The following is a 14,218-nucleotide window of genomic DNA, read 5'->3' as shown; positions in this document are numbered from 1 at the left end:
GTATGAAAGATAAAGGAATCGAAAAAAAAATTGAGAAAAATAAAAACTACCACAATGATATAAAGAATTTATGCCAAGAGCGTGAATAATTAATGGAATGTGGGTAGAAAAAATATATACATATATCGGTGGAAAGTTGCAAATACGACGAGTTATACATATATATGTATATATATATATATATATACATAAATACGCAGTACATAGATACGTATGTAATTCTATAGTCAGGGATGAGGCAAAGGATCGCATTTCATTGGGTCGAAGTATAAAAGTTATTCGTTGGTGGTTGCCGGAGAAAAACGAACCCTGAAAGAATTCCGTCGACGACGCGACGAAGAAGAGAGTCAGTCGCTCACTGCAATCGGGCCCGAGATGCAAATAGTTGCAATTTATTAATCGCTGCATTAAGTGGGAAAATTGATAAATAATTTTACCGATTATTATTGCCCGCAAAAGTAAAGAGTTATTTACTGCTCAAAAATGAAAAAGGCATAGAATTTTTGCATGAGTTTAATTTTGTGCCAACTGCAATTGGAATTCGCAGTTTCGTCAGTCACTGGCTGCAGCATCAGATGAAGACGAAGAAAAATAGAAATAAGAATAATAAAAATAATAATAATAATAATAATAATGAGAAGAAAAAGAAAAGCAAGAGATAAAAAATAATACACCTGACTGAGATATATTTCCACGGGATTTTCCGTCGCCTTATAGCTGATTACTTTTCTAGTTGTTGTTGCTTCTATTAAATGTATATATAATAACACTAATAACAGGGTGACTAATCGTTAATTTTCTTATTTAATTTTTGCAATGTACGATAACTTAGGTTGAATTTTATATAATATGTAAAAAATGAGAAATTATCTTAAATTCCAGATGACTGAATAAATTTTTTTCCAATTCCGTCATTGATCCAATTTTAAATCCAATCTTTTCCCTGGACGATTAAAAGTTTCCGAAACGCTGAGACCACGCCAAATATATAATATTATAATTCATACAACAACGAGCATGACTGAAAGAAGGAAACTTGGAGCGAGTGGGCCGTATCCTGCACCCGGTGAAAGCCGACACTGGCAGCTGAATCGTTATATACCTATACAAATACCATTCAACTCAATGAGTTTAACGCGTATCCAAGTCGCACGTAACGTAACTAAATAGCTTTAGATGTAAACTACCGGCGTCTAGGCTAGAAAAGTAGTCTAGCGCTGCCTGATATTCCCACGTGTTGAGAGCTGGAATGCTAAAAGTGCAGACGCGGAGATAAAAAGCGACAGACACCCGGAACGACATCGTCGCGATATCGTTATTACAACTTCCTCGTCGCTCTTGAAACCTGTATTTATAAAATAACGTCTTACATGCATATATATACATATACCATCAAGTACATTCATGAATCATATTTCTGCGATATAAATAAAAAAAAAAGTGTCAGAAGTTTCCTTTCTTTCATTCGCAAAACCGAGAAGAATAATGAAAATTTCTTACACTATACTATATATATATATACACTACTAAAATATGCGCAAAGATTTCATAGCGAATCAATTATTGGGTCACGAGTTATATTTTTCGGTATCTTTACAGACGTCAGCGATCCAGGAATCTCACATTACATTACATCGTATACCTTTTTTTTTTCTTTTCTTTTTTTTTCTCTTTACCTTCTTTGCGTTATTAGCAATAGCAGGACGTATGTACGAGTATAATATAAGGTATATTACAGTCGACTATATTATGCAGGCGTTTCAAGTAGTTTCGTATATTTTTGAATATCTAATTTCAAGGATGTCGACTTCTTTTCGGTACTAAATAGCGAGAAAGAGAGAGAGAGAGAGAGAGAGAGAGAGAGAGAGAGAGAGAGAGACTCAAGTGCGGAACGAATCTTACGAGTTATACAAGTTTATCTACGTATATCATAGGTTACTACGTATACATCAAATTGCGAAGTCGAATCTTGAACCTAATATTCAAATTAAGTGCTGAGATACTCCCGTAATTATCACGCGGCTCTATCAACTATATATATACCAATCGAAAAAAAAAATATTAAAAAAAAACAAACAACTTGTACACCCATGAATTATAATATCGATTCTGTAATGTGCCTCCTTCTCCGTTCATCTCCACCTTCTCACCTGCTGAAATTCACGAGCCTTGAGCTCAATACCAGGTCGTATAATACATTAGATTGCGCGAGAGAAAACCATTAGGTAGTAAAAGAGAAAAACTGAAGAAAAAAAAAAAAAAAAAATCGAGCGAGTGTGAAAAAAAAGTAATAAATAATATTATAATATATTCAATTAAATTCAGATTTTCAAAGTTCTCGCTTTACTTGATAATTTTTTTTTCATTTGAACAAAAAAAAAAAAAAAAAATCGAGACCAGAATAAGAATTATACTATACAATTCAGTAAAACCAGTCATTGTATGCGGGTTTTTCATACAACGGTATTCGAACGCATTTTCTAGAAAATTAAGGCATCAAAAGAATTAAAAAAGCAAAAAATCCAGTCGTCAATTAATCATGTTTTAAATAATACGCGATGGACTCCCTTGTGTATCGTGTAAGAAACTATATGTATATATGGCTACAGTTTACAAGGTGCGTACAATGTGCCTAATACATACATATACATATTATATATACATATATATGGCGAGGGAGCGAAGAGAGACACGAAAGTTGCAGGAGCAGAGATACATAATATAACATAATTGTTGAAAGCACCGCACGCGGCGCGGTTTCTGTATTCTTGGGTCGGTTAATTTAATTTTCACGTTATGCCTTACAGACCTATGTATACATATAGACATGTAACGTATGGGTGAGTTTCAATTAGCAAATGGTTCGTTGCAACAAACGACTCGACGCTATTTTTCTTCTCACGGCTCGAACGACGACGAGGTTCAAGTTAGTAACGTTATCATAACCAACGAAACATTGGAATAAAAAATCACTATTTTCTGAATATTACAATAATTTTTAAGCAAATTTTTAAGATTTTTAAACATTAGAGTCTTTTGTTTCATAACGTTTTACCGAATTTCAGACAATTCATCTACTTCATATTATGGCGAAAATAATCGACTTACTTCTGCACCGCTTGTTTAAACAGACAGACTTTTCCTGTTATTATACAAGCCTGAAAATAGGATTTTTCCAGTAACTTTTCACAATATATATACCGCTGCTTAATGACAATTTATTTTACACATTAATACGAATAACATTAATAATATTATCTAGTAACTGACTTACTTTCTGGTGATCAATTTTCAAACAACAGCCTTCGAGTTTTCGTACAAAATAAAAAAAATAAAATACAAAAATAAAATGTTTCGTATTAATTGCGATATACCCAGAACGGTACGAAGTAATGCGAAGAAACAAAATTCCAAGTGCAATTTTGCTTTTCCTTAAAATCGACAATACTTGGTATTGCAGGGACGAGTTTATTTCTTCGACAGACTCAAAATTCCAGTCTGATTTTCAAAATTCCCTGAATTATCCCAGTTGTCCCTACGCGTACGAACCCCGCGTCATGTCTCTACTGATTAACAATCACGTGCAGCGGTGCAGTTTAAACCAAGAACTGCACTTATAGATAAAAAAAAAAAAAAAAAAAAAAAAAAAAGAGAAAGAAAACACATAAAAAGAACGACGATTGAGCCGCTTAGCATCGCGTGAATTATAGGCATAATCCTTGAGGAGGTAGCAAAGGATCGAGTAAGAGGGAGGAGAAGGGGAAGCAGCTGTAAAAGTAAAAACAGACCGAAGGCAAGCAACACACCCCTCTTCTGCAGAGTGTGTGTAGTTAATTGAGGGACCTGCGGAATAGCGAGGAGCCATTGGAGGGAAAACGTCCCTCGTTGGTGTTGGCGTTGGTGTTGGTGTTGGTGCTGCACGCAAGGGTAGCTCGAAGGCCGTGAAAGTGACTACCAAGTACGCTTATGCATGCAAGTGCGCTCATTTGCCACCCCGAATGACGTATACGTCGCCCCACGTGGCGTGTCTAGCATCATAGATGGATGGATGGGTGGGTGGGTGGGTGTTATCTATACGTACGCTGTGCGGAGAGAACAACGAGGGTGATTCTATTACTGGAACCCCGAGCAGCCCCGATGATGCATACATACGGTCTGGTGCTTGCTGCAAGCGTATTGTTGACGTAGGGTGACGATGCATGTTTGGGAAAAACTCTTTTTTCCTAACTTTAAAGACTGTCCGAAATTTGTGAAGCATCGATAAAACGGAACGAAAAACAAAACTCCTTCAAATTTAATTGAAAATTACAAGGTAACGATTTTTTCTACAACGTTTAGTAGTCAGGTTAACGTTACTTATTTTAATTACAAGTTATATCGTCTACGAATCTCGATAAAGTTTGTGCTTTGAGAGTGAAAATTAATTCTTTATTTATTTACAAGTTGACTTTTCTTTGAAAACAAGAGAAAAAAAAAAATTATTCCCTTTCTCTCTTTCTATTATACATACATATATTAAGTTTTCGTCACTGCGAAACGTCGCGAAATAATTAAACTATAGCTTTATATGTATACACAATTAATTAGTCAAAATGTGTTAAAAATTTTATATTCGTTGATCACGAACGGGACTAAAAATTTTCTTAGTCTTTTAATTCGAAAATTTTTTTCCAAACGGAAAGCTCTCTCTCTCTCTCATCAATTTTTATCAAGAATGGATTTTTTTTTTTTACACCGCTTTACTTAATGTAATTTTAATCGAATCGCGTTAAATGAATTATTATTATTATTATTATATCCTTGCAACGTCGCCAAGTTGAAGGAAATACACAAATATCCTCAACGGTAATATTTTCACGGTAATAATAACTTGATTCAAAAAAAAAAACGTAGTCAAAATCAACGATCCGACATAAAAATTCACCGTAAATAAATAGACTGTAAATGAGATCCGTTGCGTTTCATACCATCGTGCGTGTAATCCAATTCCCCATTTTAATCTTCGTGTAACACGTCACGCGTAAAATAATAATGTGTATGCATGCAAAGTACGCGTATTATACTGTATATTACAGGCCGGAAATAAGCAGGTGCTTCACAAGCACTTTAAAAACAGCGTGTTGAATTTCACTTAAAATTTTAGGGAAAAAGAAGACAAGTGAGAGAAAAAAAAAAAAGAAAAAACTATAACGAAAATACTGCATTGTATAAAAATAAAATTGTCGAAAGAAAAACTAGTTGGATGAAAGAAGATGATCGATCACGATCGTAAAATGAAAACCATATAAAGAAGTTTGTAACGTTATCGTAACTTTCGGATAACTTAAAATTTATTAAACTGTTATTAATACAGTATAAACAAACTTAAATTTAGTGAATTCAACTTATCTTCGGATAAGTATTCCAAAGATGCGATCCTGCAATTTTTGTTTCAACGTTACGATCCATTAACGTTACTAACTTCAGCCTCGTATAATTCAATCATCAGACAAACACCAAACAGCTATATCTACGCTCACTATACCTAATACGATCTGACGCGCAGAACAGGATGTGCACACACATCTTGTCCGTCTGTCCGCCTAGCGTACAGTTGTTACAACCTGGTGCAGCAACACCTACCATAAATAATAAGCCGACACATCGCGTACTGTATGCGGCTATAAAATGAATAGAGAAAGAAAAAGAAAACCCCGCAGTGACGCTCAATTCCCATACGTGTAACTGGAGTACAGGGTGGTGACTACTTTTTTCTTTCGGCGAGCACGAAATCGTGACATTTAAAGTTTTTTCAGGAATAAACCAAGGATTTTTTCATTACCCACTTTTTTAACGATCCAGACAGCTGCAAATTACAAAATTTTTAAATGTGTTTTTCCAAGTATTTAAAGTATAGCAAGCAATTTGACATTAGCGTATCGATTTTTTTTTTTTTTTTGTTTATTTATCGTCATAAATATTACTACCACAACGCTGAAACGAGAAACGTATGAAATTCTTTTTTTTTTTTTTTTTTTTAGAAAAGAAAATAAGATTCACGAATAATATCGATATTTTTTTTCGATCTAATCTATATACACAAAACTAAAAATTAGAAAGAAAAAATAATGAAAATAAGTATCAATATTCCGTATATTGCTGAAATCTGAGTTACCTATTGACGTAAAAATAATATTTTCAGGTTCGTTGGTAAAATTTCATGACAATTCACGACTTTTTAAGGATCCCATTGAATTTCATGAGATTTAAGAATTTAAGAATTTACCTGGATTAGGGTAAAATTTAACCTGCTGAAGCACGATTCGATTTCTATTTTGTCGACTTTTTTTTTGTTTGTTTTGTTTTCTTATCATCGTAATGACATGCAAAATCGGCAGCGTCATCATCACCTGAGCAGGGTGAAGTGATGAACGGAATATTTAAGTGATTAGAATAACCGACAAGTAGCAGAATTCTATACATAGCGCTATACAGAGAGTCTATCGAAGCGTTCGATTTGATAATAATTCACGACGAGGTGTGACTGGAATTTATTATGCCGATCTAAATTCTGAAGGTTCACACTGTTGCGCGCTGAGCAGGCGACGACCTACTGCTTATTGCTAGGCCCAATTCTCAGTAACTCTGCCTCTCACGTATGTATGCAAATAATGTTAAAAAGATCGTCAAGTATTACATGACATATAAATTCATCACGAAACTGCCGCTTCTGCTGCGTTACGTACTGGACGTAAGAAGACTACGTAATAATAAATACGTTAACCTCCTGTCCTCATGGCTTTACTTGTGCAGGAATCTTGTCAATCACACGACACACGAATACGGACGACGACGAGCGTCAAACGGTAGATTGAAACGCGTTATTGGCCTGATAACAGAGTTTCAAGATCTTCGAGCGCAGAAAATCAAGCAACCCAACAGCGAGGCTGAATCAATTGGTGCACTATTTGTCAGCTGTGTTACCTGATGACGTCACCGCACGATTGCATATGTTATTTTCTTTTCACAGGATTCGATGACGTCAACTCGTCGTCGACGAGAGAAACAATACGGAACTGACGCTGTTAACGAGGCTGAAGTTAGTAACGTTAGCGCAACGAAATATTGGGAGGAGAAGAATCACTATTTTGCAATAACTTTGTTGTGACTTTGAAGTGGCCAAGTTTCGGTAATAAGAATTTCAGAGATGCATAAAATTACGAAATAACGGGTTTACCGAAACGTGAATCATTGCAATAACGTTACTAACTTCAGCCTCATCGTTGTTAGTTTATAGTGTTAACAGGATACGAAGTTATCGCCGTTTCACATCGATGCAATTGCAGCCGTTCGAGCAATTCCGCAAAATTGAAAATTCTGTGGCCATAAAACGACTTTTGATGATTTCGTAATTGTGGTGGTGGTGGTGGTGGTAATAATCTCGCTGTATGACTTTTATTTACATTGTTTAAAGCAGTGCTATGGAATTCCTGATAATTACGACCTGTTCAATGATCGATAAGAGTTATTGATTCATCATTGACGATTTAACAAATCAGGGTAAAAGAACGTTTTTTTATGGATCTCGATCGTTGAAGAGGTAAAAAAAATGCAGTCCCATACAGAGAGAATACGACAAATTCTAATTATCTAGATTCTTCAAAAACACCCTGGAAACTTTCGCATATATAATCGATTCTAATGAGATCGTTTAAATTCCGAATAAATTATGTACGTATTCTGAACATAGCGTTAATAGCCACGTCCCTTCGATACTTCGTTAAATTACGAAGCGTCGTCAATAGAAAGGAACTAATTTTAGTGAAATCGCCGATATGTGATTATAAGAAGGGAGAAAGTGCAATTAGGTGAAATTCTTAGATTTCAAAATTCTATTTTGAGTATAAGCCTAGACAAAAAACGAGTATTTCTATACCTCGGGACGATAAAATAAAAGTAGGAAAATGAGAAAACAAAAATATGTGAAGAACGAGACGGTCGAGTCTTGTTGTTGTCAGGTTGCGACGGTTGCCAGGGACGACGCTGCCGCGTGTTGTCTTTCACTCTATACCTATAGGCGTACACATTATTACAACAACTTACGGTGTGATTTATGAATGACCGAAGCCGCCGCCGCCGCGTCGCGACGACGTCACACCCGAGGGGGTCTCTCTCGGAAAGTCGGAACGGATCATTTCTACTCTATGATGCAAGCTAGGTGATGGAGGAGGAGGAAGAGGAGGAGGCCTTGCCTGCTGTCATCGATTAATTTCTGTCTCACTTTTACAATTCTCTAAATACCCGTATGATGCCAGCCTTGTTCTCCATATGATTGTTCTCACAAAAAATTCACCAGTCATCGACACCGGTTTATTTCGGAATCCCCCATAGATAGATAGATAGATAGATAGATATATATATATATATATTAGACTGTATCAAAAAAATTGACTACTTTTTTTTTTAAATATACTGAAAATATTGTTCAGGATACCGAAAAAAGGCGCCTGTTAAAATGGGAGCTCTTAATTTTAATACTAAGAAGTGCCTCATCGCGATTTTCTACTTTCCGTAAGAATAACATGGCAAAAATGGTTCTTGCTCCTTGCGATTTTTATAACTAGATAACGACGCGTCGTACAGAAAATTCATAAACATGTTTTGTAGGAAATTGAACGTTCTACAGAAAAGGTCTCTTGTCATTTTACGATAAGTCTACTCCTTCAAAAGTTATTTGAGGTCAAACCTCAGCAAAGGACCTCAAATAACTTTTGAAGGAGTAGACTTATCGTAAAATGACAAGAGACCTTTTCTGTAGAACGTTCAATTTCCTACCAAGAAATGTTTTTGAATTTTCTGTACGGCGCGTCGTTATCTAGTTATAAAAATCGCAAGGAGTAAGAACCATTTTTGCCATGTTATTCTTATGGAAAGTAGAAAATCGCGATGAGGCACCTCTAAATATCAATATTAAAATCTGAAATTTTTATGGTATTTCTTTTTCGTCATCTTGAACAATATTTTCAGTATACCATTAAAAAAAAAAAATAGTCAATTATTTTGATACAGTCTAGTATATATATATATATATATATATATATATGTAGGTGTGTGACCACGTGATCCTTGTCATTGTATTGGTAACAATTTTTTTTTCACTATTATACGCGTTACGGCCGATAAAGTTGATTGTATTTTCGTATTTTCGCAGAAATGCAACGAAAATCTGAATATTTCACGAATATCGGAGTATCAGCGACTGTGTATTAATACTTTCGCGGAAAGATATACGAAACGTAAGTAAAAATAAGAGAATCGCATCAGTGGTATTGCTACCGTGTAGAATCATCATCTTAATTTATTATTCGAAGAAGAATCTGTACATAAAACCGCAACCGTGAGAGCAAAACTATTAAAATCATTCGTAGTTTGTTTTTTTCCTCTGTGTTTTTTCTATGAACGTGTTGTTTTTTATCTTTATCGGTTACACAAGTCGCTGTAAGCTACACCGGCGTGTTGTGTTTTTTTTTCCATCGTCGCTCTACAATCTCGTGTTTTGACATCACACCGATACGCGGAGTCTCATCGAAGAATCTTCACTACGCTCGACTATTATTATTTTTCTTTTTTTTTCCCAATATCTGAGGTGCGTAACCGTCTTTGTTGTGCAATCACGGTACTCGCGACGTGTAAAATTTATAAAAGAAACCGAATCTCGGTGTGTTTACGTTTCGTTACTCGCTGGAACAAAAAACTGAAAGACAGATCCAGGAGAGAATTGATAAGTCAGTTCCCAAATTATACTTACGCAATATACCTAAATTCTTGCAAATTTCGTCGATACGCTGAAATCTGTTTACATACACAACTTAATGCTTGGTTACGCGGGAAAAAAAACTTGTCGTAGTGCCGACTGGACATCGTACTCTCTCTACTACGACTCGAGGAGAATTGAACAACGTCTCACCCGCTGTTTGTGGGTAAATAAAATTAACGAGAAATTGCAAACTTCCGATTGAAGTCTTGGGGTAAAAAGCGTGACAATGGAAGAAAGAAAAAACAAGAACATCAACTCGTGGTTGACTCACCGGCAATCCTGAGAACCGCTCTGTCAGCTGGATCGAGCTGCAGGATGCTGAGCGGCTTATCCTTGGCCCATTCCTTCAGGCTGCCGTCGAGCTCGAACTCCATCCTTCTCCCTGCGTTGTTTCGGACCTCGATTGTAAAGCGGGATCGAAATGCGGTGCGAATTTAGCCCGAACTGATCGTCGAAATCCGAATCACTGATCATCTCCGAGGATCACACACGGTCCCGTTAACCTCTGTTCATTCATAACGCCGCCCGGTTGCTCTCAAGATGCGAGATCGGAGCGGAAAAACTCGCCGATGACAGTCGACGGTGCGACTTTGGCTACTGATCGCGGGGTGAGAAACAATTGCAACTCGGCGTCGGCCCTCCTCTGCAACTTCACTTCACACACACTATCGCCTGATTCGTTTATCACCGCTCCTCCACGTTCGGAGGTTATTCGGGGTTAACAAAGTCGCACAACCCTCCTCCACCTTCGACAACCACCCGCACCGCAGCTGCAGCGCGACGACTTGTCAGCCGATCGGACGTGAGGCGCCTTCCTTGCCTTCCTTGCCTTCCTTGCCTTCCTTGCTGCCGCGAGCCTCGCTCGTCGTTTGTTTATTGGCCGACGTCGCCGGCTTCCGCTTACTCGACACGCCGCCAGAGGCGCTTCGTTCGGTGTCGCCGATACGCGCTACGCGACTAACCCGAATCGCGAGATGCGACGCGATGCTCGTCGACGATGCAGAGGCGATTCGATGCGCCGATCAGCTTCCTTTCCTCTTCCTCTCTTCTTTTTTTATGCCTTTTTTCTACCCAGGTGTACGGTTTTCACGCTCAAGAAAACCACGGGCCATCCTACACTGTTCCGGCGATGTATTTCTATCTCAGTTCTACTGTTCACTCTTCATCGAAGTACTTTACCAACAACGCCGAGAAATATGCACGTCAGAAGACACTCGATTTTGAATTCATTTTTCCGTGTGTGTACATGTATACCTGTATAACTTTGATGATTGATTAGATACCAACTTTTGCTTTAGGCGGTACTGTGATCGTCCATCTACAACTTCGGATTTCCGACGCGAACTGATAATGAGATCGTTAAAGGTTTTCGTAACTCGGTAGTAACTCACGTGTTTCTCACCGCGACAACTGCTCTTACACTGCGAATAAACAAACGACGCGTGATAGCGCCTGCAATTGTTTCTCTGCCGTGTGCCATGTAGCTAATAATTCGTATAGAGTGACATCGCGTTTCATTGTCAGTTTCTACGGCAAACCGGAAGTTGCTGATGGACTTTCGGAAGCGTATGGTTTGTGAAAAAAAATTACGAAACCGACGAATTTTGCATTGTAGTTAACAAGAATTGTTGTTGTTATTCCTAGCTCGCATCGTTACTCCCACGTAGATACGGAGTACGGAATGATTCGTTGAATTAACGCTTTGTTGCCGAACCTGCGCACCGACTGACCCGTTTCCGCAACGGACAAATCTGTATTTAACCTAAAGAGATAGATTGCAGCGGGGCTTTTGACAATTACTGCTACACGAGGTTAACGAACCCTCGGAGTTGTTTGGAACTTCCCAACGACTGTGCGGACGTCATTCGCGGAACGTGCAGTTCGTAAAATAATACACGAGAAACAAAAATCAAGATGAATAATGATTGTAATATAATAATAATATAGAAGAATTTTAAAACTGTCAGCGTCGAGCAGTCAGACGCGGATATAATTTCAATCGCGTGATTCACTCCTGATCGTGACGTTCTCGGTGATTCACGGGTTAATACAGGAGTTTTTTTCCACTTTCAATTTCTCGGATAGAAAGGGGTGAGACAACGCTCGCAGCCCGCAAAGCGATATTTATGCGATATCTTGTCTTTCGCGAGCTGCCTGCACCTTGCATGCAACTCGAAAATTACGTAATGTGAAGGAACCTGTATAAGCATATATAATGCAAAGCGATGTTATCTAACATCGGAGCGACTTACAGCGACATAATTACTACTGTATGAACTCCTGTCTTTTATTTCATTTTTTTACTTGAACTACTCGACTGCGTATTGATCAAATTAACATTTACTAGCGAACGTAATCTGCTCGGATTCAAACGCGATTTAAGCAACAACAGAAAAAAAAACACATCAGACAATTCCGCTCAGTGATAATGATAATGATGTTGCTGTTGTATCGATACGGCAAAAGTAAAAAACAAAATGAGATGAGCAGAATTTTATTATTCATTCAATTTTTTCCTCGAAAAACGATGTGTGATATATTCTCGAACACAAATGGACTACATTTGCAAGAAACAGACTTTCTGCGATAGCCTCTATCGATTATCCGTGTCAGTGGCAGTAGTCCAGGGTTATCGTCGAAAATAAGATTCTAGAGACGATTACTCGGGTTGTAAATAGAGACAGAACTGCACGATGACGTTTCGTCGCTTGATCATCTGACGGCGGAAAGCAAAAGGAGTAAAAATCAATGTCTACCGGTTGAACACTCGCACGTATCTAGTCACAGTTATCCGTTATTCGGCTCCAACCAGGGCTGGTCGACACAGGTTTTAACCCCGAGCACTATTTTTCAATTCGTAAATTCTTTGTCAGTTATCACAGCAAGTTTTACATCAGAAATGCGACCCGGTTACCTCGGCAGTTCGACAGACGACGCGCCTAGCAGACGGCATTTTGGTTCTACACGTCGAGAAACGATCACCCGACCTCTTCCGGACTTTCACGAAGCTCATAGTCAGCCGCGTTAACGCAATACAACTAAAATTCGATAGGAGACTTACCGGCCGCGTAATCGTCGTCCCGCCTCGTGCGATCGCCTTTTTTTTCCTTTGCTTTCAAGATTGCGATTACTTGGTCGATACGTTTTCTTAGACGTATTTGTACTGTTGTACTCTTAAAAGGTTACGGCTCAATCTAATCTTGACGAAATACGATCCAGCGTAAAATTTTGTATACATCTAGATATCATGCACACGTATTATAACAAACCAAGGTGTAGAATGAGAATGCAGAAACGTCAATGACTTTTATAAGTGCCTACTGGGCACCCTGATAATCCCTAGTCAATTAAAAGCTGTTCGATGCATCGAGAGCGCGCACCTGAGTTATTCAGAACTCACATCTTTCTCAAAATTTTGGGGCGACTAAAATTTATTTTTTCCGTCAAGGGGTAATTTATGAGAGGCAGTAACCAGAATTGTATGAAAACATTTTCGATACTTGAAAAGACCGCCGGCTCATCGACGTTTTGTAAATAGAATAACACCGGACGTTTTGTTGAGATTAAATGTTCCTATAAACCTTACGAACACGCAACGTATTGAAGCACACGAGAATCGCGCGCTATCTTTTATCAGATTTTATTGACACAAGGCTTCTGTTTGAATATATAGGAAATTTTGATGTTCCTTTTGATAATACGACTAGAAATTTCACGCGAAATGATAATGTAATAATTTGACAAATCTTAATTGTCTTCGTCAATTCAACTGATAGCAAGAACTACTCGTACACTGAGAACGATTTTCCTTATCCAGTTTATTACCGAAAAAGATACAATGTGATGTACGCCAAGCAATATGGCGTCGAAAAAATAATCAGCTGTTCGTTTTAGATGAATTATACGAATATCATAGCACAGAAACCTTCGTGCAAGCTGCCAGACTTTTATACTATTACATTGATTCAATATAGGGTAGCAAATACGATAAAATCCGATCTTTATAATCAAATGCGACACTTTTGATTAATGTTCAATTTCAATATGGCCGACCGCAATAATGAGAATGGAGCTCGCGGTGTTCCTACGAGTTTTCAAGGAACTTCTCAAACACTTCGTCGATACCGATGTATTCGACAGGTAGATCGTTTTCTACAAGTTTAAAAATTCGTCACGGTATATTGCGAAACGAATCGATGAGCACGACGGATGTACACTTGAACCCTGATCCATCAAGTTTTTAGCTGCGTGCGATGTTTTCCATATTTACAGAATCTTACGGAATTTATATTCAGATATTATGAAGGAAGAAAAATGAGTAAATCTGTAGATGCATTAAGAGTAGCTATATGTTTATCGTTTCGAATGACAAGACGAATTCCTACTGCGTCACGCTACAGGTACACGTGTATGTACGCATGT

The 14,218-nt window shown here is 37.8% G+C and overlaps 1 protein-coding gene across 8 annotated transcripts in view; it reads right to left on the bottom strand.

The window, feature by feature from the left end:
• LOC124407219 (microtubule-actin cross-linking factor 1) overlaps window positions 1–10,447 on the bottom strand; it is a 175,049-nt gene extending 164,602 nt beyond the window's left edge. For 5 of the 8 annotated variants that reach the window (XM_046883122.1, XM_046883125.1, XM_046883131.1 and 2 more), the window contains exon 1: window positions 10,068–10,447. In XM_046883122.1, the coding sequence (XP_046739078.1) occupies window positions 10,068–10,170 (103 nt within the window). In that variant the 5' untranslated portion in view covers window positions 10,171–10,447. The remainder of the gene's footprint in view (window positions 1–10,067) is intronic. The other 3 variants (XM_046883167.1, XM_046883165.1, XM_046883166.1) reach the window with 1 other exon arrangement.
• Between the last annotated feature and the right edge of the window lie 3,771 nt (window positions 10,448–14,218).

Source organism: Diprion similis, chromosome 6, assembly GCF_021155765.1.
Source record: "Diprion similis isolate iyDipSimi1 chromosome 6, iyDipSimi1.1, whole genome shotgun sequence".
NCBI classification, from domain to species: domain Eukaryota; kingdom Metazoa; phylum Arthropoda; class Insecta; order Hymenoptera; family Diprionidae; genus Diprion; species Diprion similis.
Note: the sequence above shows the minus strand (reverse complement) of the source record. Positions and strands in the feature narration are given on the sequence as shown.